This window comes from Cyprinus carpio, chromosome A2, assembly GCF_018340385.1.
Source record: "Cyprinus carpio isolate SPL01 chromosome A2, ASM1834038v1, whole genome shotgun sequence".
NCBI lineage: Eukaryota > Metazoa > Chordata > Actinopteri > Cypriniformes > Cyprinidae > Cyprinus > Cyprinus carpio.
The window spans coordinates 7917021-7943756 of NC_056573.1; the positions used below are offsets into that span (position 1 = coordinate 7917021).

General features: G+C 36.2%; 1 protein-coding gene across 1 annotated transcript in view; it reads right to left on the reverse strand.

Annotated features, from left to right (window-relative positions):
• mier1b (mesoderm induction early response 1b, transcriptional regulator) overlaps positions 1-26736 on the reverse strand; it is a 93746-nt gene that overhangs the window by 62611 nt on the left and 4399 nt on the right. Inside the window, exon 4 of the mRNA XM_042714281.1 lies at positions 2313-2513. Coding sequence (XP_042570215.1) covers positions 2313-2513 — 201 coding nt within the window. The remainder of the gene's footprint in view (positions 1-2312; positions 2514-26736) is intronic.

Below are 26736 nucleotides of genomic sequence, written 5' to 3' on the forward strand. Positions count from 1 at the left end.
CGGATTTTTGGAAACCAAAAACTCTCCAAACAACAGACCAGGCTCCTCTTTTTGGCACAAGTTCTTCTGTGTCATGTTCTACTAGTTCTGGAGCATCCATCTTCCCTGTAACGCCTGTTTCACACATACTCCGTCTGCAGTGCATATGCAGTCCGCAGCACGGACTCATTGTGCTTTCACACAGGACGCGTTTGCAGTCCACTACTGATCCGCGTCTGTTTAGTTCACAGACACAACATTTTTTCATTGTTTTGATTTCATATAATATAATATATATATCTTTTTTTTTTTCCAGCATTGTGAGTCTTATCACAGAACAGTAACAATCTTTCATAGTTATAGACATTAGTTTAAACTCAATAAATATAAACAACGCATTATTCATGCATTTTACTTCTAGGTTTGTATAATAAGCTGCTCAAGCAAGCGGCAAAACATTTAAACACAATAATTAGCCTACTTTTCTTGTTAAAATATTTCAAATGAAAACACCACAGACAGAAACAGTCTCGTGACTTTTGCATTTAAATCTTTATCACAAGCAATCCCACGGTTCTTAATGGACTTTGTTTTTCTGCCTCCATCCAAAGTGAATATATATATTGTTTTCCTTGTTTATCTAAAAGTGCACTTTTTCTTGTTTTAAACCTAGCCAAAAACTCATGTGTTGCGTGTGAAACAGCTTTAATTAGTATACATTTGTTGTGAAATGACTGCATTTCCGTGTCAATCCATGTTAATTTTTACCGCGAACAATGCGCTTTCACAATTCAGTGCCTGCAGCACAGCAAAACTAGACTCGGTACATAAACGTTCGCTGCACTGCTGCAGACGCACCGCTCCTGAAACGCACTGATCGACCGCAGCCTCGTGCAGTATGAACGCTGGAATCCGTTAACATGTGTGCGTAAAAAAAATACGCAACGCATACGCACCGCAGACGGAGTATGTGTGAAACAGGCGTTATAATGTAACACCAGAGCAGTACTGTGTTTACCGCTGTTGCTGCTTAGAAGTGCAACATTGTAAAGGGTCCGTCTGAAACAGTGTGCCGCGGCGCAGCATAACGTTCCGAACGTCGAGTAATTCACGAGTTCACCCTTACATCTAATCTGTTAGCAAATAGTAAGCATATTTTGGCGTGCTGTCCTGGGGGAGGGCTCCGAGCCCGGAATATAGCCGGAACCCGAAGAACTCCCCCTGTCCCTAATGTGGGATAAAAACAGATTAGGAGTGAGGAGTTGGGGGGTGGAGGAGGGATGCCGGAAAACTGTCGCAGGATAGAGGTAAGAAGGCTGCATTTATATACACGTATTGTGCTAGTTAAGATGGTTAGCTAAACGAGTTGCACCTGAGCCAAATTGGTTGATTATCTGATCGTGCTCCTCCCGAACCTTGTTAATAAAACATAATTTAAATACATCGGTATGGTGGTATATTAAAAATTAATATCGGAACGAAAATATACACCGGTTTTCGGTGTAAACCGGTATACCGCCCAGCACTAAAACCATCCATCATTTCTTCAATATTTGCATTATTTTTGCTGCGTGCACCTGCACGCTCATGCTGACGCTGCAAGTATAAACCAGGCTCTACACTCTAAGCGCTGCGCAGTTCAAATGAGTAGCATGGTTTTGTTATGCTTCCAGTCTCATTTACTGTTTGATGTTTCTCATAAAAACAGAGACTGACTGGATGTGCCGTTAATGAAATTGCCTGGGCATTAATTTTAAATATAATTATATAAAAATTTTGCATGGGCGACCGCTAAAAAACTAGTCATATTTGGTCGCAGTCTGGAGACCTGGTTCATGGAGTCGCAGGCGATGTGTGATATACTGTTCAAAATATCCATATCACATAAATATGTGAGCTTATTTTCGTTAGACATCAATTTTATCACAATCTCACTATGATATTGTTTATCGTCAAGCGCTAGTTGTTTCAAATGTGCTAAATAAATAAAGGTTGACTAAACTTGTTTAGCCTTTTCAAAAGGCTATTTTTAGAGATCACATTGACAAACAGTAATTATTTGCCCAACTTTAGAACTGTGCATTACTAGAAATTTGTCTTAATTCTTATTTATATTAATTCTTACTCTTATTCAATTCAGGCCTGGAAATCACACTTTTGAAATCACCTGATTATTCCAAGTTTTCCTGTATTGTATGAACCCAGTTACATTGAAATTAAGGTTGTTTTTGCTGTGTATGCATCCTGTGTGTTCAACAACAATATTTCTATATTACTAAATACTGTCATTTACATGATATGTATTATGGGACATAGGATCTTACAGGACAGACCTTGCTCTTCTTCAGTTCTCCATTGCTTTTGCTGCTTTCATCATTATCCATATCCTCTCCTTCATCTTCCTCCTCCTCCTCCTCTTCCACCTCTCCATCCACATCCTCTTCATCATCTTCCTCCTCATCCTCTTCCTCAGGTGATCCACTGCCTCTATAACCATAGAGACTCAAGAGCTCCTGAATAGGCATTTCTTGCTCCTGCAAGAAAGCAAGTTACTATTTCATTATTTGTGTTTGAAAATTCAAAACATTAGTCACGTAGGACCACAATCACCCTAAACATGCAAAACATGCTTTTAGCATGTGCCTAAAGTAACAGAAATGTTGAGTTACATAAATTGCAATGTAAGAATGTAGCTTACTAGAATGTAGTTTTAAGAGTTTTTTAGGCGAGAATGTACATGTTTAGACTGCAATATATGGTTTGTTAATAAAGATCATGTATTTTTTGAAAATTTTGCCTTAACGTTTTTTGGAAATGTGAGCTTCGGGGTTGCCAGCGGTCGATCAGCATTCATGAACCTGCCGAGAGCAGCCTTAGCTCGTCCAGGTCTTCTGGAATTTGCCGCTAATCAGATGTGTATATAGTGGTTAAACGTGAGATATAATTGTTTTGGGGTAAATCTTTGGTCTTATTAATCTATGTTTTATTGTGAATATGAGAATGAGCTAAAGAATGAAAGCTGTATCAGATTTAGGTAATCACACTGCTCAGTCCACCTGTCTCATAATACTTTACATAATAAATGAGCTTTTAATACAGTAAAACAATACACTTTGAATGATGCATCTTAACATTTCTTCATTACTAGTTCTAAACGTGACATTTAGTAACAGAGGCTTGGGCTCAGCTGTAAAAACTGTCAACTTGAGATTTGAATCAGTGGTGGAAGGAATTAGTTTGCACAAAAGAGGTTTTTAAAGTCACCTTTATTTATACAGTGCTTTTAACAATACAGATTGTATCAAAATCACTTTACAGGTATTAAATAGGAGAACAGTGTGTCAATAATGCAAAATGACAATAGTAAACACTCAATTTTCAGTTAAAGGCAGTTCATCATTGAATTCAGTGATTTCATCATCCAGCTCAGTTCAGTTTAAATAGTATCTACAGGGCTCCAAACAAAAAAATTGAGTAAGGAGCCATTGGCTCCTATAAGAAAAAAACTTAGGAGCCAAATATTTTTTTTAGGTGCCACAGAATAAACGTGTTTTATTTATTTTACGATTGTTATTATTTAATTTATTTTACATTTTAACATTTCAATAAATACTGTCATGTGTTTTTATGTCTCATCTTTTCTTGACTAGCATTTTAATCCAACCCATATATTACATGACATGTTAACTAAAAGTGCGAACGGACTAAATGTCTTTTCCAGCTTGAAATCTAAACAGTCACAACGAATTGTTCATTACACAGAATCTGTACCAGTACATGGAGCATAAGCATCACTTGGCCACTGAGTGTAGCTTGGGCTCCTCCTCAGTGCATCCTGGAAATGTTGTCCATACACTCTTAAAATAAAGGTGCTTCACGATGGACATAGAAGAACCTTTTTTGTGCTAAATGGTTTCATAAAGAACCTTTAACATCTGAAAGAACCTTTATGTTTCACAGAAGATTCTTGTGGCAAAAAGAAGGTTCTCCAGATATAAACAAAGAGAGGTTTCTTTAACCAGCACCTTTGACTGAATGCTTCTTTGTGGAACCAAAAATGGTTCCGTGAAGAACCTTTTAAGCACCATTATTTTTTTGTTGACTGATGAGCTTATTGACACTGAATGGTTATTCTGAGGTAAACGTATATTAAGTTGCAATGTTTACAAGCTTTACAGGTTTTCTGCAGTTTGAAACACTGAATGAGCTTGTACATGAGACATTTCAGTAAGTTGTACTGTAGGATCTCTTATAAAATAGCCTACCTTTTGATGTTAATTCATGTTCACTATGTACTATAGTAGTAAAGAGAAAGATTTAATGGGTTCACTTGCCCTTGAACTGAGGCGCTAAAGCGACCACGCCTGCCGCATTAAAGAGCGGCAAAACTGCATTGTTTGAATTTCGTTATGAATTCGGAATAATTTTAAGCATGGTAAAGCTGGTACTTTTTATTAAAAGTGACAAAGCACAGAAGCTTTTTGCGATTACGGATGGCAGTTGCACTTTAAATAATGAAGTTCACGCATTAAAAGAACAACAGACCAAGATCTTGTTTAGAAGAAGCCATATTAGTAATTATTATAAACGAGAATTGTTAACGATATCGCCAGTATCCACAAAGCTGACAGCTTACCTGTTCTAGTTTGTGTCAAGTTGTGCACAAATAGACGCTAGTATTTTCTGCACTTTCCTTTTCTTACGTCTCCGTCATTTTTCTCTCGCTGCAGCAGCTGAGCTGCGTTTATCAGAGTGTGTGCCTCAGCACTGATGTGCGGCAGAGAAGAGGACTGTTTGAAAGTCTCTTTTTTCACCTAAAACTTTGATGCGCATCGGCTCAGTTTAATACGTGAACATAACAAAAGATTTGATCGCAAAACAATTAGGAAAAAAAGCATTACACTTCAAATTTTTTAAGTTATAACAGTAACATATATACCCAGAATAGCAATAACACTCGGGCTGATGCTAGGCTGCAAATGCGTCCCTCTGTCGGTTCACAGTTCTCGGCCTCGGTGAGATTGATAATGGGCCAAGAGTCCACACCGACTCTTACAAAACACTTCTGGCTGACAGAACGCTTTTTTTTCCCTCTATGGGCCCGATCTCGCTGAAAGCTGTTGTAACACGCGGCAGGTCCACACTCGGTGTAGTTGTGTATTAACTTTAGCCCGAGTTGCGTTTTCCGATGTTCGAAGCAATCATCCGCCCTAGAGAAAACGGTCACTCGCAAATTAATATTTTATGGTCGACAAATGGCGATGTGTTTTTAATCGCAGTTTGGAGCCCTGATCTATGAAATCAAGTCGAACGATATCGCTGGATATATAAGAAGTCCAACCACTAAGCAAGCCAGAGGCGACAGCCAGCAAGGGAACCAAAATTCCTCCGGTGATCAGAATGGAGAAACAAAAACTGAGGGGGCTCGGAGTTGATCGGCCTATTGTCCACAATCGCCTGATGAAGCGCTTTAGGATGATTTGATCGGTGTGGTCTCTAAAAAGGCCCGATCTCAAGCGTGTGGACGCACCTTCTGTTAGAGAGTCTGGCATGGTTACATGCTAGCACAGCACTGTCTTAGGTCTCTCCTCACGGCGCGGGTGTTAAATAATTATAATGCTTTAGGTGAGGTGCAATTCTATAGTTTCTTCATTAAATAAAACTGTTAAGGTCTGTTGAAAAAACTTTCTCTGCGAGACAATTTCACAACAGAGTGAATGAATCACCGCACGCTCTCTTTCTCTATCAAAATGCAAATGGCTTATCAATCAGCAGCACGTCTGCACTACAAGTGAGGCAGCATGCTGCACAGTCGGACAAAGGAATTGTCACTTGCATGTCGAGGCAGTGTCCGCCATAGTCACTAAAGCCCAATTTCACCACTGAGATTTCCGGAGAGTACGACAGTGTAATTGGGCCTGGCCTAGCTTCAGCGTGGGATAGTGAGGAACTAACCTGATCGCTGCTTCATTACAGTTTTTGTACCATTTTTTTGTTCGGGAACACTGACTCTCACCTTCCCAACCCCGGTTAAAGTGTTGCATGATAACGTGCGTCATCGCTACAAAACACCCTGTACGGCCTTGGTTCCGGCTTTTGTTCACACAGAGCTCGTTCCGGGATTGAAACCGGCAATATTTACTAGGTCCCCCTAACCCGGGACTCGATCCCAGAATCAATCTCAGGACGGGGTTTGCATTCACACAGATGGCAATCCGGCCCAATTTTCCCCCGGGACCAACGTGCAGTGTGAAGGGCTTTAAAGTTTATAACCCTCCCCCACTGCATTTTTTTCTTTTTTACGCTTGTCAGTTTTTAAACCAGGTTTGTGGTGTTGCAGTGTGTTTAGGAGCGGTGCGTCTGCAACAGCCAGGATATAGTTTCAGCACCGAGGTCTAATTTTTGCTGCACTGGTAGCAAACTGAATTAAAGTAACAGTGCATTGTTTGTGGTAAATATGAACATACATTGACACAAAAATGTAGCAATTACACCATAAGTGCATATAATTTTAGTCTACTGTGTTTCCCAGCCAACACATATGCTATGGTTTTTGGCCTAGGTTTAAGGAGAAAAAGAGCACTATTAGATAAACCCCCCAAGGCAATAATTTTTAAGTTCTTAAATTAAAGTTTCTTAACCCCCCCCCCCCCCCCCCCCCCCCCCCCCCCCCATTAAAGTTCTTTATAAACCACAGGTGATTGCTTGTGTAATAAAGATTTAGATGCAAAAACAAGCCGAAAACCTCCCCCCCCCCGCCCCGCCAGCTGACAGCGTAGTTACCGCCCTCCTAAGAAGTGTAGAGTGACCGTTTTTCTGTCATTGGTTATAATTTTTAAGGTTTCCTTTAGAATGCTGTATTGATAACCTAAGGACCCGAAGTTTACATGTTGTTGCTTTCAGCAGCTTAATATATAAATCTAAAACGTAAATGCAAAAAGTAAAAACAAAAGCATAAATAATTGATGAAAGATTGTATTACTGTACTGTGTAAAAACAGAACTACACAATGTTGAAGAAAAAGCATTTTAAAAAAAAAAAAAAAAAAAAGTAACTGTTGGGAGTTAAAATCGCAAAATAATGGTATCAATAAAATGTTGTGTTTTGTGGTAAACAGCCCATGGATCAGGAGCAGATCTACTGTGTGAAAGAACAGTCCCCTGCCTTGCTTCTGTACCACAGATGGACTACATACGCACTGCAAAACTCGAGTATGTGGAACCTCACATACAGCTCACAAAACTCAGGCTTGCGGCTGTACAAGCTATTTGTGCAAACAATTACATGATTGTAAAAAACAACAAATACAATGCCTTAATGATTAAACATTTAGGTGAGATAAATATATAATTTTTGAAAAAGTGGGCACCTCGACACCCCTCAATAAAAAAATAAATAAATAAAAAAATCCTCTCACAAGATGTCACACTCAGAGAGGAATGAAATTTTTGAAAATAAAAGGAAGGCATATAATTAAATGAAAGAAACAAGAGTGGATTGGCATATACATACGAAAGTAATTCTACATTGATACAAACATAACCCGGTCCCAGCCTAAAAAAGAGTAGGGACGTGCCGGATGCACTCCAGATCACAGCGCGGTTTAACAAAATTTCCACAAAGGATTTCTTCGTGATCGGAAGATCGCTTTTCTTTTCCTTTCAATATATTCTTACATCTCTTCCTTTCTAGAAAAGCCTCTCCTTCATCCCCTAAAATTAATTTTTTTCTTTTTTCTTCTTATTTTTTTTTTTTTTTTTTCATTTCCTCCTTTTTCTTCTCATCTTTTCTTTTTCAGTCCCCCTCCCTTCTCTTTTTTCCCGGCCAGTTAACTTTGACCCTCTATGTCAGTTTTTTTTCCTTACCTTTCCCCCCCGTTCTATTTAGTACTTTCTCTTCCTTCAGCCGCTCCTTTTTTCTCCTCTTCCTTCCACGTCTCTTGATAGATTAACCAGGTTTTTCTTCCCAGTCGAGCCCCTTGTGGTCTTTCCAGTTCTCCTCTGGCAAGACAAAACCTGCAGTTCAATCCAGCGCCTTTGTCAGCAACCTTTTCCCATTCTTAAGTACATTGCTGCATGAGGATCTGCTTTACTTCGGGCTTGTACCTTGCGTTACCCCCACCCACCCCCCCCTTTTGCCCTCCCCTCCCCCACTGTGGGGACCCAGTCTCTGGGGCCACTTAGTCTAGTTGTCCTGGCATCCGCTGAATCAGGGCTTTTGACGAGTCATCTCCTTTGATCACCATCCTGTTGGCTTACCCTAGCTCTGCCATCTTTCTTTAGGTTTGTGATGCCTGTGTGTCTAATTAGAGCGCAAAAACTCAAATATTTATATGCATTTAATACACTATATTTAACTCTCTGGAGTCTAAGGGTATTTTTGGGGCCTGGATAACTCTCTGGAGTCTAAGGGTATTTTTGGGGCCTGGAAGAAGTTTGTCATGCCCCGGGACATTTGTTCTTTTTTAAGGTTTCTTATAAAATATCTAAATGGCTAAAGTATACTCTCATTGTAATCAGCACAAACTGGGCTAAATAATTAGTGAGCAGAGTGTATGTACATGTAGTGTGTTTTTGGAAAAAAAAAATGTTAGGCCCGCGGTCATGTCATCGTTGACAAACTTAAAAATGTTTAAAGCACCTTGCTCAACGTGCAATAACAACACACATACAGCCACCTTATCCATATGGTGCCCGGGATCTTTTGCGCACTGTGAGCTTGTATGCCTAGAAATTTTTCTTTATACAATTATGTGAAAATGATCTTGTTTACTCACTACAGAAAAACAATATTATTGATTTTAAATCTTTCTAAGTACCACTTTTTTGTTGGTAAAAGTAAGATGCGCGGAGTAGGCGTCAACTATCGTGAACTTCAACACCTGAGACAGACAAAGGCTGATTAATGAGCTGCATAATGAGCCATCCAGTCAGCTGTGTCACTGATGAGGGTATGAGTTACAAAAACGAAATGTGAGGACAAAATAAATGTATATAATTTTATGTTTGTAGTTTATTAGAATATATTTAATTATCCCACAAACATAATTTAATATTCACTTGTGAGTGCAGTTGTAAAAACAGTTATATAGGAACAATCAAAAGCTGACTTTCAAACTGAATTTTTGCGATCATTTCCTCCAGTCACACAATCCTTTCAGAAATCCTTTTAACCATCGTGTATTTTCCTACAAAAAGAATTTATCAAAACATTTATTGTAGGATTATTATCATTATAATAGTTATTATCTGAGAAGTTAGTTAATGTTTCCTCCCGAAAATTAGTTTCCGCTGTTTTTTTTTTGACCCTACCCCCCTTTTTTCAGCTGTTTGCCCTCCCTTAGGGGGGGATTTGTATTTGCAATACTCTCTTGTTATATGTTTTCTTGTTTTTCATTTTTTACATTTTTCCGTTACATTATTGATTACATTGTATTAGGTACATTGTATCCCAATATTCTACTACAGCAGTCAAGCTTTTGAATGGTATGCATGTTTCTATTCCCCTTTTGTTGTGTTGTTAAGTAAAACTTTCCACTCCCTCTTTTTTTTCTATCTGGTGATTTTCCTCTATGGATACATTATTACCTTTACATCAATTTTGCTAGTGACCATTTGGAGGTGCAATGATATCTTGGTATCTTTCTTCTCTGTTTTTTTTTCTTTTTTTTTCTTTCTATATCTTGTCATTTTTTGGTCATAGACCAACGCTGTCTCTTATTCTTTCGGTTGAAACCGTTCAGATATTTCTTTATCTGTTTACTTGCTGAAAATTATACATTTAGGTTCGATGTGAATGAAGACTCTATCATGTACTACTAAAAAGTCTTTGGGTAAAATGTTTTACTACTACTCAAACTAGGAATCCTCTTGTGAACAACAGAATAGCTTTTTTGTTCTTTTTAGTATTGTAAATAAGTAAAGAGCGACTTACTCATGTTTAATGTCTCTGCTGAAGACACAGTGCTATGATTCGTTTTTTCATCACATCTTTGTGGTGTGAATTATGTTCATTCACGTCTTATTCCCTCAGCGCGAAGCAAACACAGTTAAAATAAAAAAAACTTCGAAGAAAACAGATCTCGCTGCGTTGTTTCTGTCTGTCAGTGGGCGTATTCAAGGCCGCGCGCTTCAGTAAGTGAACATTATCATCTCAAATAACCGCGTTCAGCTCAGCGGGGCGATGTTCGCGTGGTCGTCATCTAGAAGATAATGAAGGGAGACGTGAAAAATGGACATCGCGTTGTTTCATTCTCATATGACTTTACTTTATCACAGAATAATATTTCTTTTCCGGCCTAGCACTTGTTGAGTTTACAAAGTAGGACATGTCAGACGCCGTTTAAGCTATAGATATCTCTCCTCATGTCTCGTGTTGACAGTATTCACTGAGTTACAGTTTCATTTTTTTAATGACGCAGTTGTAAACGGTGAAGATTCAGCGCAGACAAACAAAGGCTGCATGACAGCACTCTCTTGTGTTTGTTATCTTTATTTTATAAAGCTGCAACACATTAGTTATTGTTGTTATTATGTCTGTATACAAAAAACTGAACATAGTAGACCCTTTTACAGAGAATTCGATCTTGATGTAGACTTGCTACGATATCTGTATGATCAAAACTGAAAGTGTAATTTAAGTCTCTTTCGGGGTTATCAGAGCAGATACCCAAAACCCAAAAATGCGTAATACGGGTTAATCAAAAACTTCCAGAGGGTTAAGAAAGAAACAGACTAATATTAGCGTAAGATGCGCAATTTCTTTCTAACAATGTAGCAAGTACATTGTGTTTTGCCCTAATTAATGCAGCCTAAAAAATCCTTTAATGGATTTGGAACTTTAGAAATGCGTTAGGGTGTCATGTGTAAGCCAGGTTAAAGAGATGGGGGCTTTAATCTTAAACTTAAAACAAAGGAACAAGACTGGTATCAAATAGCACACCTAGATTTGCCTAAACTGATGCCGAAAGAATTGACAGAGCAGCCATCGAGTCTTAGACAGTGGTCTAGGTTCCCTTATTACATGTCAGAGGTTTTTAGGGTCCGCTTAATTACACAAGTCTTTTTTTCAGAAATTCAGCAGTAAGAAAATTTACTTGTCATCAGTTTTTTATATTGCGATATGCATTCTTGTTCGTTTTTCAAATTGGCATGTGTCACAAGGGCTCTGCAAAAGTTATCTAGAAACTGAGTGGTCAGCACCATAACAGTGAAAGCTAACACAATGTTTCCGGAGGATATCTGCACAGAAGAGTAACATGTAAAGCATGAAAGGTAATGGCCCCAGAGTACTGAGCCTTGAAAGTACTCCATACTGCATTGTGGATCGATATGATACTCCTTCATTCCTGATATGTATGATTTGACCCATGCTAATGAACTTTAAACTAATGACAACAAAAGTTTTCTAGTTTATGCAAAAAGCATGTTGTGGTCAATAGTGTAGAACGCAGTAGGACTAAGATCCAGTAGCACTAAAAGAGAGATACAAACCACGATCAGATGCTAAGAGAAGGTCATTTGAGGGAGCAGTCCTGCAGTACTATGACCGGCTTAAATCCTGACGGAAACTCATCCACAGATCCCCAGTTCTTCTCTAAGAAGGAGCCATATAATTGTGAGGATACTATACCTTTTCTAGTATTTTGGACAGAAACGGGAGCAGATTCGAGATCAGTCTTTAATTAACTAGTTCTTTGGGGTCAAGTTCTGTGTTTTTTTAATGAGAGGCTTAAACCAGCCAGTTTTGAAAGTTTTGGGGACATCTCATAATGACCTGTCCTAATATCACTCCTAGGGTTTAAAATCCATGCTGTTGGTTTAGACTGATTTAACAGTTTTATACAATTCTTCCTCTCCTATAGTAGGAGAATGAGTGGAATTTGTTACTCAGGGGATCTACAGCGCAACTAATTGATGCGATACCTGTAGCCCGCCGGATTATAAAACTAGATCGATACTGGAAGTAAAGTAGTTCGCAGCGGCCGCGCTGTTTGCCTATATTTGGAACTATTTTGTGAAGGAAGATAAATGAGCAAATGTCAGGCCAGTACTGGTTACTGAACTGTTGTATTTACATCAATATCACGTTTGCAAACTCCCTTAATAACTATTAAAAGCTGTCACTCTCCTTATCGCGATCTGTGGGTGCACAGAAAATGAAAGCACCCAAGTGAGTTCTCAAGACTCTCTATCTATAACGATGGTGCAAATGCTAAATTCAGTTCATCTGTCCATTGTGGTTAATAAGAGCGGAACCTCGTGGCGGGCAATGAGTAGAATGTTATTAAAGGCCACAATCAAGTGCATCACCATGGTGTCACTGGAGGAAGCTGCAGCCATGGCAGGGATGATTTCTGGTGCCGGCAGAACAACAAGCTACATGTTTCTTTTCCCCTCATTTTTTCCAATGGACGGAAATCCGTTGTAGCAACGGAAAACTTTAATCCATATATAAGTCATTTAGCAGACACTTTTATCCAAAGCGATTTACGAATGAGGACAACAGAGGCAATCAAATATATAATATCTTTGTGTGTGTGTGTGTGTGTGTGTGTGTGTGTTGTGTGGTGTGGTTGTGTGTGAATTAGGGGTCGCCCGATATTGGATTTTCCCGTCCGATCTGGTTGGACCACAGGAATACCGTTTAATTTTACCGATGTTTTTAAAATGGATACTGAAAAAAAAAAAAAAAAGAAAGAAAGAAAAAAGTGCTTTATTTCAAAAAAAAAAAAAATAGGGTAGTAGTAAAATATTAATAATATAATAATGAAACAGAAAATGTAATTAATTTTAAAATTACCAATTTTCTAGGGCCCTATAAAAATTTTATTTCTTTTCAAAATTCCATTTCATTTTTTCCCAAAAATTCTTTTATTTTTTTTTTCGGGATTTTTTTTTTTTCCTTTTAATTTTACTCCCCCCCTTTTTTTAATGTTAAATTAAAGTTATAATCAAAATTCAAATTAAAAAAATCATTTAAAATACTTTTTTTAAAACAAAATTCTGATTAGGGCCCTATGGTTTTTTTTTTTTCTCACCATTTTTTTTTTATTGTTCCCAAAATTCTTTTTTGATGTCTTATTATTAACCATAAACAACTTTTTTATTTTTTTTTTTTAAAAAGCCTAATGATTTTCCCCTAAAAAATTCTGTGGTATTTAATTTTTTTATTTTTTATAAAAATAAAGGCAGAAACATTAATTTTCTTTTTTTTTTAATTACTTAAAAATTAAGAAACTTTTTTTGCAAACAAGGGGGATTTACTTTTGAAATTATCCAGGAAGAAATTTGTGTATTTTTCCCTTAAAAATAAGTCTTTTTCTTTTAGTGTATAGTAGCAGACATTCTACTAAACAATAGCTTAAAACCGATTTTTTTTGGGGGGTTGAAAAAAAAAATGAACCCCTTTAAAAATTGTGCTGTGATTGTGTTTTTGCTAAAATCAAAAAAATTTCAAATGCCTGAAGTATTTAGAGCAGTTCGGGAATGTTTCATGGTTCTCCCCTCTTTAGTGAGACGAAAACCTGAAATCACCGCGAGGTCATGCGCGCTAAACTGTAAATTCTGTTTTTAAAGGATTCCGCACCACGCATCGCAAAAACATGGGGCCCCTACAAAAAACCGCACAATGTTTATTCTCGCACTTTAACTGTTCTTAGTGACATTTAAGATTGCAAATCAAAAAAAAGGCAGCGCGGGGTTGGAGAACTCAGGGTACACACACAGCCCGGACGGGGTTCTTTCAACTCAAGCAGCAGTCAAAAAACTTTTATTTTCCCAAACGGACCAAGCGACTAAAAGAATAACAAGGGCAAAAAAATTTCAATTCTGTTTAAAACACGGAGAAAACGGAAAGATGATCTTTTAAGCTTTTAAAAAAGCATATCGACTTTATTGAGCCACAGAAAGACAAAGTTTCTATGGAAATGTCAATTACAATTCTTTTGTACAAAACAAGATTCGGGGGCGAATATGTTTTTTAAATGGAAAACTTTGTAAATGGCCTCTGAGGCGCGGCAGGTTTTCGTTTTAAAGGTCCCTTTGTCAGCGTGCGTGTCACTTTCAACAAAATCACTCTGTCGTGATTTCAGCCCTGGGGCCGTCTCGCACTGATATAAAAACCCAGGCCTTCTCACCGTCCCACAAGGGACGAAACGGGGGAAAACTAGGGGCAGGGTTTTTTTGCCGATAACCAAATTTTCCCAAAATAAAATATCGGTCCCAAATTTAAAATCTCAAAACCGAAAAAACAGCACCTCTGTGTAAATCAATAAACACACCACAAAATACACACACACCCACACGGAAAAACAAATGAGGAATTAAAAAATAGAAGCTAGGGGGTTTTTTTTTGTGTTTTTTTATAAAAAAAAAAAAAAAGATAAATAGATAAAATTTAAAATTTAAAATAAAAAGCCCTAATAGAGGGTAAAATAAAGAGGGAAAGTTTAAATCGTTTTTAGTAATTTCTTGAAGGGGCTAAGGATCAGTCTTCGGTTTGAGTTGGGGGGGGTTTCCACCGGGGGGAACATTTAAAAGAGATACCCATCAAAAAAAGTTTTTTTTTCTTTAACACTTACCTCCATGCGTTCCAACCCCAAAAAGCTTTTTTTCATTTCGAACAAAATTTTAAGATTTTTTTGTGTTTTAAAAAGGGGTACAAAGTATTCAAACCCCCTTAATTTTTCACTCTTGTAATATTGCACCCTTTGCTAAAATCCTGCAAATTTTTTTCCTTTTATGCACACAGCACCAATTACAAAACAACACAGAATTTTGCATTTTTGGATTTTAAAAAAAGAAAAAAATCTAGGGTCCTAAGTTTACCCTTTGCCCAGTATTTTAAAAAGCACCCTTTTGATCTTACAGCCATGAGTCTTTTTGGGAAAGATCAACAAGTTTTCCACCGGATTTGGGGATCCTCTGCCATTCCCCCCCTTGCGACCCCTCCCATTCGTCGGGTTGGAGGGAAAATTTTTAGTGGACACCCTTTTCATTCTCTCCAAGATCCCAAATTTGGGTTTTAAGTCAGGGTTTGGGGCTGGACCTTTCAAAAACGTCACGGGTTGTGTAAGCCACTCTTCGTTATTTTAGCTGTTGCTTAGGGTCATTTCTTTTGGAAAGGTGCCCCTTCGGCCCTTTTTTTTTTTAGGCCCTGACCTCTGGAAAGGTTTTGTCCGGGAACCCTGTCTTGGCCCTTTTTTATCTTTCCCTGCTGCAAACCACCCGCCTGCCCCCGCGCTAAAAAACCCCCCCACAGCAGATCTGCACCACCATGTTTCCTTTGGGACGTTTTGGGACATGTGAAAACAGTGTCTGGTTTTCTCCACCATCCGCTTAGAATTGGCCAAAAAGTTCTTTTTGGTCTCATCAGACCAGAACTTATTGTCTTTTTTTTTAGAAAACTCCATGCGGGCTTTAGTGTCTGGCACTGAGGGAGGTTTCCGTCGGGCCAAAAACCCCCGACGGTAGAGGGAGGGATTTTGGGGTTTACTTTCTAAAACTTCTCCCATCTCCCGACAGCACTCTGGAGTCACCCCTGATTTTTGGTTTTTTTCTTTACCTCCCAAAAGGGCTTTTCTCCCCCGAAGCCTTTTGGCCCGGGGACGTCCACTCTAGGAAGGGTTTGGTCTCCCAACGTTTCCTTTAAGGTTAGGGGGCCACTGTGCTTTTTGGGAAACCTTAACCCTCTAAATCGTTAACGCGTATACCTTTTTGGGCATTTTCTCCTATAACCCCGAAAAGAACTTAATTACACTTTTATTTTTTATCGTACATAAAAGCAATACTAATCGAATCTGTAAAAGGGGCTACTTTTTTTTTTATAAGAATAATAAAACCCAAAACCGTGCTTTTTTAAAATAAAGATAACAAAAAGGAGTGCTGCGCAGCCTTTTCTGCGCGATCTTTATTTACAAAAAGGTCATTAAAAAAAACTGTACTCATGAATACTCAAACAGACATGGAGAGATATCTATAGAAAGATTTCATGACAGACATTGCTGCCGAAACAAATTTCTGTGAAATAAACCATTGAAAACAATGCGAAAAACCCCCCCCAAAACAAAAGTTTTTTTTTTAAAACGAACAAAAAAAAAAAAAAAATTTTGGAAACAAAAAACAAAATTAAAAAAAAAATTTTTTAAAAAAGTTTTTTATATTTCCCCCCCAATTTTATTTTTTCCACATTTTAAATTAAAAATTGGAAAAAAATTTTTTTTTTTAAAAGACTTGGTTTTTTTTTAAAATTTTCAGTTAGGTTGGGCGGAAAAAAAAAAAAAAAAAAAAAAAAACATGTTAAAAAAAGTTAATTTAGGAAAAAAAAAAAGGGGATTGAATTATAGGCTGTACGGGGTACATTATTATTAAAAGTGGATTTAAGGGGGCAATTTAAATTTTACCTTGAAAAAAAAAAATAAAAACAAACATTCTTAAAAAAAGGATCACAAAAACAAAAACCAAAAAGGAAAATGCAAACCAAAAACAAACTAAAATTCTCTCTTTTTTTCCTTTACTTTTTGGTGATAGAAATATATCCCCCCTTTGAAAAAAATATCTAAAAGATAAAAAAATTAAAGAAAAAAAAATTTTTTTTCTCTTTCTTTTTTCGCTGTAAAAAAGCTATATGGGGGACTTAAAAAAAAAAAAAAAAACTTTATTACGCAAAAGGTATATTTTTGCAGTGGGGAAAACCCAAAGAGGGGTATAGTAGTAGCCCCATGTAAATCTCGGGGTTTTTCGTTCCCCAAAAAAAAACCCCGCCCGGGGCAAACGTAGTTGTCAGGGGCTTGGGGGGTCTGAAAACTTGTCTGGGGGGGTTTTTTTTTGGAGGGGGGACGGACGGGGGGGGGAGGGACTTCACTAAGTGGGCGTTCAGGCGCGATTGCGCGCCACAACCACACGGGGGGGGGAAAAATCCCGTAGCCATTTTTATTTTTATGTTATGTGTTCGTCGTTCGAAAAACTCGTCGTTTGCGTTTTCGAGATTTTTTTTTACGCCACATTGCCGGCCGGGGCTGGGTCCCCAAGGGGGGGGACGTTTATCTACCAGAAGATTGGATACGGTCCCCCAAATTCGTAAAAGTTTTTTTTTTTTGACTCACATAGTCGCGAAAAAAACCGCGGAGAAGCTGGGGGAGAAAAAAAAATTTTTTTTACCGGATTGATTAGTTTTTAAAAGTAACTGGACCAGTTAAAGTTAGGGGGGGGGACCTTGTTTCGGAGGGGGGCCCCTCGGGGTAATTTTTTTCATTATGATGATCTCTTAGGGTCCTCCGCCCAACCTTATAAATCGCCACGAATTTTGGGGGGTTTTTTTTTTAGCCCGGGAGCCGACTCCGACCTCCCGGGCGATCCCCGGGGGGGAAAAAGTTTTTCTCTCGACCCAGGTTTTTTGCGGGGGACGCGCCCTAGTTATGTTTTTCGTATATTACGTTTTTTCGATTTTTCGATGGCGTAAAAGCAACCCCAGAGAATTTTTTTAGCAATGGACACTGTGTAGGGACCATGTCAATAGTAACACAGTTCAGGCAACGGAGCTCACTTCTAACAAGCTGGTTATCTGAATCAGGTGTGTTAAAAAGAGAGACGACCAAAATTGCAGAGCTGGGGACGCGAGGACTGGCAATTTGAGAACCGCTGCATAAGGAATGGGCATCCACATAATAAACTACACTACCACCGGTCAAAAGTTTTTGAACAGTAAGAGATTTTTTATGTTTTTAAAGAGTATTGGTCTGTCTGCTAACCCAACGTCATTTATTTTACCAAAATTCAGCAAAAACAGTAATATTGTGAAATATTTTTAGAATTGTAAAATACATTTATTTCTATTTGAATATATGTTTAAAATGTAATTTATTTTCTGTGATGAGCAGCTGAATTTTCGGCATCATTACTCCAGTCGTTCAGTGTCACATGATTTCTATTCATCAAATAATCCTGATTTTTTTTTTAACACAACTGTTTTCAACAGTTTTAGTTGTACTGCTTTTGTTGTAACTATTCTGTTTTGACTTTTTATTAGTTTTTAATTGTATTTATTGTATTATACCACACTTTGGTGCTAGAAAGGTGTTTTACAAATACAATTTTATTATTTATTATTATACATTTCTTGCGAACGGTTCTATGGGCTGCCATAGATGCAATTGCAGAAGATAGATATTAAGCAGAAAACTAGCAGATACAATAAATGCCTATGCAACCTTTGGTGCTTGGCCCTAATTCATTTTCAATTAAAATCATTAAATCACATCTAGCCATGGATTACCGCATAACACATGAGAATGTGATTGATAACTAACAAGAGGCGGCAAGAGTTGAAGCGGTGGGTGGTTCACTGGTCTTCTACTGTACAAATGTACGAGATTAAAACAAATTATTGTTTTACAGCATTTTTAAGGTTACTTTATTTGTTACCCATAGATTTAGTTTTGAAGTGAATGAATGATCCATACTTTTAGACACAATTTTAATTTTTGGCTGAACTAACCCTTTAATAAGTGTGCAGTATTATTTATATAATATGAATTATGTGTTATATTATTCAAAAGAAATTGTGGTTTACATTGCATCGGAGCATTAAAAGTGGTAGCCTATTTTAGTGAGCTAGGCTACATGGATTAATATGCAAAATGTCAATATTCTCATATATTAGGCCTATATTTTAATTTATATTTTAAAATTCCTTTAATAAAACAACATGTATTTTTGTTATTCGTTACCTGTCCTTTATTTTGACAGACAAATTCTTGGGAAAATATATTTGTCTGTACACTGATTAAGAAATTGTTGCGTGTTTTATAAATTATTTTCTTTATTTTAGTAAAACGTGAGGCACTGTATAATTTCGTTCCCATTATTTAGGCCTAATTAAAACAAGAAACGAATAAATTAAACCTGCACGATTTAGCTAAATCATTGAAAGTCTAAAGAATGGACAGATTAATAAAACGTTTCTCATGTTTAAACTCAAGTTCTCTCATTATAATCAACAAAATACACACAATGTAAATAAGAGCTTCATTAATTGACAACTTCAGTGATTTTAAAGGTAGCCTTCTTTACTTGCTTTCATATAATTTAAGTAAAAAAATAAAATTGCAGCCGCATTTAAATACAGGTGTGTAAATTTGTCTGCGTGCAAGATTTGCGCGGCGTGAGTGATGCTGAGTGCACGCGCAGCATTTATTCTTATTTGTTTTATCTTCATTACAAATCTTGTTTGGTTTTATTTTGGATAATTGCATGTAATGCATATGCAAAATGTTAATTATTATTCATATTCAAGTGTTTGTGCGAAAATTATTAATGCACATGCAGGACAGGGAGGCCCCCTCTAGATCACTTACATTTTTTCCTGATAATGAATTAACTTAAAATTGTGGCGTCTCACATACATGAGAAATATATCTACAGAAAGCTTGAAATGTCTTTTAAACGAATCAATTCAAAATGAAAGCATTATGTAATCTGTGAAGGTGGCATTTCTCTTTAAAGGCGCGTCCATGTGGAGAGAGTCAGCACTGTGAATTTCATCTTGCAGCCGACAAGAAAACATTTGTTTATTAATAAATAATTAAAATGTCTCCTTTTTTTACAATTATTAGGCTTCTTCTGCCTATGCTTTGTGGCAAACTTAATGCATGTGCTTGAGCGCGGAATATATTAAGGTTCATTATGGATTATAGATGTAAATTTAATATAAACCTGCGATTAGTTGAATAATGACAAATGAATGATTAGTAACTAGAAAAAACTTACATGGGGGGCAGACCTATTAAATACCCTCTAGACATCTCTATTAAAGCTTTTAAAGCATTTTATACATTAAAATTTGTTACTGTGGGTTAACAGTAATTATAATTATTATATACTTAGGAACAGAGTCTGGGCCTAATCAAGGCTATCCAGGTTTTTTTTTTTTTTTCATTGCATCTGAAAATGACTTTGTGCAGCACATTAAATAGCAAACTCAACCTGCCTCTCGCGTTGCTCAGCTGTGGACAATTTCAAAATGTTTGATATAAAGGTTGATGTCCCATTTTATACAGGAATTGTTCATTTAAAAAAAAAAAAAAAATTAATTATATTGTTAGTCTAAATGAACTTGTTAACAATATAATTAGAACTATTTAACATGCACTGTGACATTTTACCCTTTTTAACTTGAGAAACTCCTTGAGATTTTAAAGTCAGTTTAAAAGTATTGAAGTACAAGTTAAAAAAAAAAGGTTTTAATTGCTTAAATTATTTCTATGAATTGATAATGTGTTATCAGGTTTTAACTGCTTAAATTATTTCTATGAATTAATAATATGTTATCATGTTTATTCTTGTAGATAATAAGTGTTTATTCTTTAAGAAAATAAGGAAAAAAATAAGGGATTAATTATTCATATTTGTTTTGCTTCACCTATTTATGTAGGCTACAATTATTCTAAAAAAAAAAAAAAAAAAAAAAAAAAAATAATGTCATTAAAAGTGCCATCGGCCTGAGTAAATTTGACCATTATAGAATTGTGACTTTAAAGGTTAGTGATTAAGGAGGTGAAAATACTGTGAAATTACAAATGGCATGGGATTTTAAAGCATAACAACTGAAGGTCTATGAAACGTTAGCCAATAAAGCATTTTTTTAAACAATGGCACTTAAAGTTTTGAACTAAAATATTATTTCAACCATATAGCCTGTGAATAAACAAAAAACTACTTTTCAATGAAAGAACACTGAGAGTGTATTTTGCTTCTGGTGTTTGGATTTGTACTTCAATATAATGAGCTCCAAGTTAAGGAATAGCCAACACGTTTTTTTTTTTATTTCTCTCTCTCTCTCTCACTCTCACTCTCTCTCTCTCTCTCTCTCTCTCTCTCTCTCCATTTAACTCTCTATTTAACAGCATTAACTTACAATGAAATACATCTTCCTTCAGGTAGAATGTTTTTCTTTCTTGCTAAATGTTGGGCTCATGATCAGTAAGTTGTATTCGCTCAAACTGATTTAGTTAAATCAAAACTTGCGGACTTTGAAGCTGGGTGAAGTTAGCGCGAGTCCCGCGCGCTGTGAAGCAGGAGCAGCTGATGGAGGACTCCGCTTGGTCTTAAAGCCTTCCGCAAACGCTACGTTCACAAATAACAATGATTTTCATAAAATAATGATTAATTATCAATTGATAATTTGTTATTATTTCACTGTAAAACCGAACAGTGAAATCAATTAAAAAATGAAAGTTAATTTCACTCAAATAATAATGAAAGTTCATTGGACTTAATTGAAATAAGTTCTGTAAACTCAAAATGCTGTTGTAGTGAGGTGAACTTAAAATTATTGCATTTTCAAATTCCCAGCATGCATTGCATCAGCCAACAAGGAAAATAAATGTAGAAATTAGGTGCTATTTTGTGTGTTTTTACATAAGAATAACATAGAAAGACATAAGTTAGTACTTAAATGTTGTGTTATGTTAGGATTTACATATGTTTCTATTATGTTAGTTTTGTAGTGTTACCGTTGTGGTGAAGAGTAGAGCCTGTGGTTAGGTTGAGGATGGAAAGCAAAACTTAAAGGCTATATATACTGCATGATGTTTGAATATTAATATGCAAGTATTGTGAGTATTTTTGATAACTACATTAGTAGTTACATTTGAGTGTATTTCCCACATTATAAGGGTTGAAAAATAATGAACATTTTTAGTGAATTACTCTCTAATTATAAGTTGAGAAATATCAATATTTATAAGATAATATTTAGATAATTTAAGGCAACTGGAAATATAATTTTTATTTTATGTAAACTTAAAACATTTAAAAACATCACTTAAATGTTTTTGTGTAATCTGTTACAAAATATTTTTTGAGTTCTGTGAACTTATTAGGGTTTACAGTGTTTGGTCTAGTGATAATAATAATATGCTGCGGGAAAATAATGAATACAAAGATTAGGGCTGCTGTGAGTGCAGGCATGTTTCAACCCAATAACATGACAACACACTGCTCCTCGCAGCCAACAAACAGACCGAGCTCAGTTCAGCTGGAGGGGGCTGGGGGTAGTTCTGTATAGCATGTGGGGGTCGAGATAAAGGTGTGAATCTCTTGGTCTTTCATATGCACAGTGTCTTATGAGGGTATCAAACTTGCAGAACAGGTTTAGATAGGATGATTGCCTCGTCATTTTGGTTTTTGGGCAACTTTGAAGAAAGGTTTTGATCCACTTCAAATGTTGACTAATGTATAGCGCAATATAGTTTATTGGTTATTATAACTTAATTTCAGAGGTAGTTGCCTTAACTCAAATAAATAAATAAATAAATAAATAAAATTCGCAAACTGTTGTGTTAATTTTATTTTGTTTCGTCTAAACAATATTTTTTAGACTATGAAATATAAATTCTCACAGAATGTAGCCTTTTTCATAACCAATATATTGAACCATCTCTTTATGTTTTTCTAAATCCCAAACAGAGTCCAGACATCAGTATGATCCGTCTATGATGTTTTATAGGCTTTTTTAGATTTGGGAATACACATGCGTTACAGACATGGCAAAAACATTTTTGGAGTTTTTGGAGATATTATTATTATTATTATTTAAATTTTTTTGTAGCCTATTTACAATGCACAAACCAGAAGCAACAATATCTGCAGAGAAGGGTTGGCCATTCTCAAAACATAAAATATCAATTTTATTTCAATTTTGGTTTTTGTGTTTCAGAGGAAAAAACAGTGTTAAAGCATCTCTCCATTACAGACCGTTCTGAAAGAAGAATTTATGCAAACGCGTATAAAATGCTTCAAAAGCTTTAACAGAGATGTCTAGAGGATATTTAATAGGTCTGCCCCCCACGTAAGATTTTTCTAGTTACTAGCCGTTCATTTGTCATTATTCAACTAATCGCAGGTTTATATTAAATTTACATCTATAATCCATAATGAACCTTAATATATTCTGCGCTCAAGCACATGCATTAAGTTTGTCACAAAGCACAGGCAGAAGTAGCCCAATAATTGTAAAAAAGGAGAAATTTTTTCTTGTCGGCTGCCAGATGAAATTCACAGTGCTGACTCTCTCCACATGGACGCGCCTTTAAAGAGAAATACAACCCTCACTGATTACATAATGCTTTCGTTTTGAATTGATTCGTTTAAAAGACATTTCAAGCTTTCTGTAGATATATTTCTCATGTATGTGAGACACCACAATTTTAAGTTAATTCATTATCAGGAAAAAATTCAAGTGATCTAGAAGGCGCCTCCCTGTCCTGCATGCGCATTAATAATTTTCGCACAAACACTTGCATATGCATTACAACGTAAATTATTTTTTACATGCAATTATCCAAAATAAAACCAAACAAGATTTATAATGAAGACAAAACAAATAAGAATAAATGCTGCGTGTGCACTCAGCATCACTCGCGCCGCGCAAATCTTGCACGCAGACAAATTTACACACCTGTATTTAAATGCGGCTGCAATTTTATTTTTTTACTTAAATTATATGAAAGCAAGTAAAGAAGGCTCCCTTTAAAATCACTGAAGTTGTCAATTAATGGAGCTCTTATTTACATCATGTGTATTTTGTTGATTATAATGAGAGAACTTGAGTTTAAACATAAGAACGTTTTATTAATCCGTCCATTCTTTAGACTTTCAATGATTTAGCTAAATCGTGCTGGTTTAATTTATTCGTTTCTTGTTTTAATTAGGCCTAAATAATGGGAACGAAATTATATAGTGCCTCACGTTTTACTAAAATAAAGAAAATAATTTATAAAACACGCAACAATTTCTTAATCAGTGTTAGGGCTGGGCGATATATCTAACGATATGATCATGCGCATCTAGTCAGTAAATCTGGTTCCGTGATTACCGCTAAATCGCCATCACCTGCTTTCAAATGGAGCGGCATTTAATAGACAGAGCCGTAGATCACTGACAAGGTACGCAATATCACGTTCATTATCCCAGATGAATCGCCTTCGATAATCAACGCGATATTGCGTACCTTGTCAGTGATCTATGGCTCTGTCTATTAAATGCCGCTCCATTTGAAAGCAGGTGATGGTGATTTAGCGGTAATCACAGAACCAGATTTACTGACTAGATGCGCATGATCATATCGTTAGATATATCGCCCAGCCCTAATCAGTGTACAGACAAATATATTTTCCCAAGAAGTTGTCTGTCAAAATAAAGGACAGGTAACGAATAACAAAAATGCATGTTGTTTTATTAAAGGAATTTTAAAATATAAATTAAAATATTTATATATATATATAATTTAAACTTGAACTTCAATACTATTAAACTGACTTTAAAATCTCAAGGAGTTTATAAGTTAAAAAGGGTAAAATGTTACAGTGCATGTTAAATAGTTCTAATTATATTGTTAACAAGTTCATTTAGACTAACAATATAATTTGATTTTTTTTTTTTTTAAATGAACAATTCCTGTATAAAATGGGACATCAACCTTTATATTAAAGTCATTTTCAGATGCAATGAAAAAAAAAAAAAAAAAACCCTGGATAGCCTAGATTAGGCTCAGACTCTGTTCCTAAGTATATAATAATTATAATTACTGTTAACCCACAGTAACAAATTTTAACCGATTAATCGCCTATTTTCGTTTGCTGCATGTTTTTATTTATTTATTTATTTTATTTTTTAAGCAGGCTAAAAAATACATTAAATTTGTGAGAGGAAAAAAATAAGTAATGTATAATATATAAGTAATGTATAAGTTGCATTTTATTACATTCAGAAATAATAACGGCTGGCCTAATAATGTTATAATCTGCCAACAGGATATTTTTAGTTCCCTTCACTTTACAACAAATCCTTTAAATTTAACAAATTTATAAGAACAGAGCAAGAATTAAAAATATATAATTCTAATGGATAAATAAAATTGCAGTATATAATAATATAGGCTTAGCTATAAACAAACAAAAAAAAATAAATGAATAATAATTTAAAGTGAACCATAAGGTAAGGTTGGGCTCTCATTCGGGAGAAATCCAAACGTTTCCATATTCGTGATGTTGCCTATTTCAAGCTTAACTATTATTCATTAGGTAAAATAGGCTTTGTAGCTCACGCATGTTTCAGTATCAACGAAAAAAAAAAAATCATAATTAGCAAAAAGTGCCAAAGTGAACCGCTGCTCACGCCGAATGGCACGGTGAACGGCTACTGTTTACAATGAATGTGCGTGAGGCACCAGCGCGATCAAACAGCTGAAACAGAAAATACTCAATTTTTGGTCACACAGTAAAGGCATAATTCAAAAATGCAAAGTGTTAGCAGTTTAAAAAAATCAAGAATAATAACATAATTAATAATAATTTATTGCTAAATGCTGGACCGTTCTCATTTCGATCTGCAAATGAAACCTGAAGGATTTTTTTTTAAACCAAGAATGAACCGAAATGAAAACATTTAGCTTTTTATCCGTATATATAGGCCTTATATTTAATGACTGTTTAATAACAATAGCATGCATAAGATCCTTTGTGTAAAGGTCTTTCTTTTAATTTTTGATGAGTAGACTGTAGCCTAAGACTATCCTACAATTTGAAATTAACTCACTGTACATTTTTTTAATGGTTTTTAAATATGTTACAATGTTATATCATAATGTTATTGTTGTTTTACTTCCTCCTTTTATCTCATTTTACAATTACATTCAGTTCGCAATCCGTCCCTTTGCGCCACCTGGTGGTAGTTTCACGAATGAATTTAACACGCGACTGACTTGCAGTTAACGCCGCGGCCCTGCGACGGCGGTACGTGCGGCGGTATTACCCATTTTGGTTGTCTACCTACTGTATGTTTGATGGTTTGTAGTGTGGCAAATTGTGCACTGACGTTTGTAATTTTACGTCAGCTGTTAGAGTTGATGAAGGAGGAGGAGGACAAAGGAGGGAGGAAAATGTTTTAAACATCAATCGAAAATTAGGCGACTTGTTAATTTTGTTGGGATAGTAAGTCATTTTAGCAGTGGAGACATTAGCAGAGAATGAAGAGAGGAGTGATTGATATACATTGAGGTCAGAAGAATTTTGTGATTTGCGCCATACTCTTTCTGCAGCTCTGAGCTTAGAACGATGCTCACGGAGTACATCAGAAGAGGTGGTACGAGCTGGCCTGGAAGACAAGGGGCAGATAGTGTCTAAACAAGACATAAAAAGTGGAACAGAAAGTATCAGTAGCACTGTTAACATCAAAAAATGATAACTGTTCAGTGGAAGGAGGCGAAGATGAAACCATAGCAGATATCCAGGAGGGAGAGTGACCGGAGGTTACGTCGAAAAGTGACATGTGGAGGGGTATGTGCTGTGTCAGAAACCATATTGAGGTTACGAGTGAGGACCAAGTGATCCGAGGTGTGTGTGTGTGTGTATATATATATATATATATTGCAAAAACACTTGAACAAGCTGTGTTCAACCAAGTCTCTGCCTTTCTCACACAGAACAACCTCCTTGACAGCAACCAATCTGGCTTCAGAAGTGGACATTCAACTGAGACTGCCTTGCTCTCATTTTGTTGAAGCCCTAAGACTGGCAAGAGCGGAATCCAAATCTTCAATACTTATCTTGCTTGATCTGTCTGCTGCTTTTGACACTGTTAACCACCAGATCCTCCTGTCAACCCTACTGGCAAAGGGCATCTCAGGAACCGCACTCAAATGGTGTGAGTTTTACCTATCAGATAGGTCCTTCAAAGTATCTTGGAGAGGTGAGGTGTC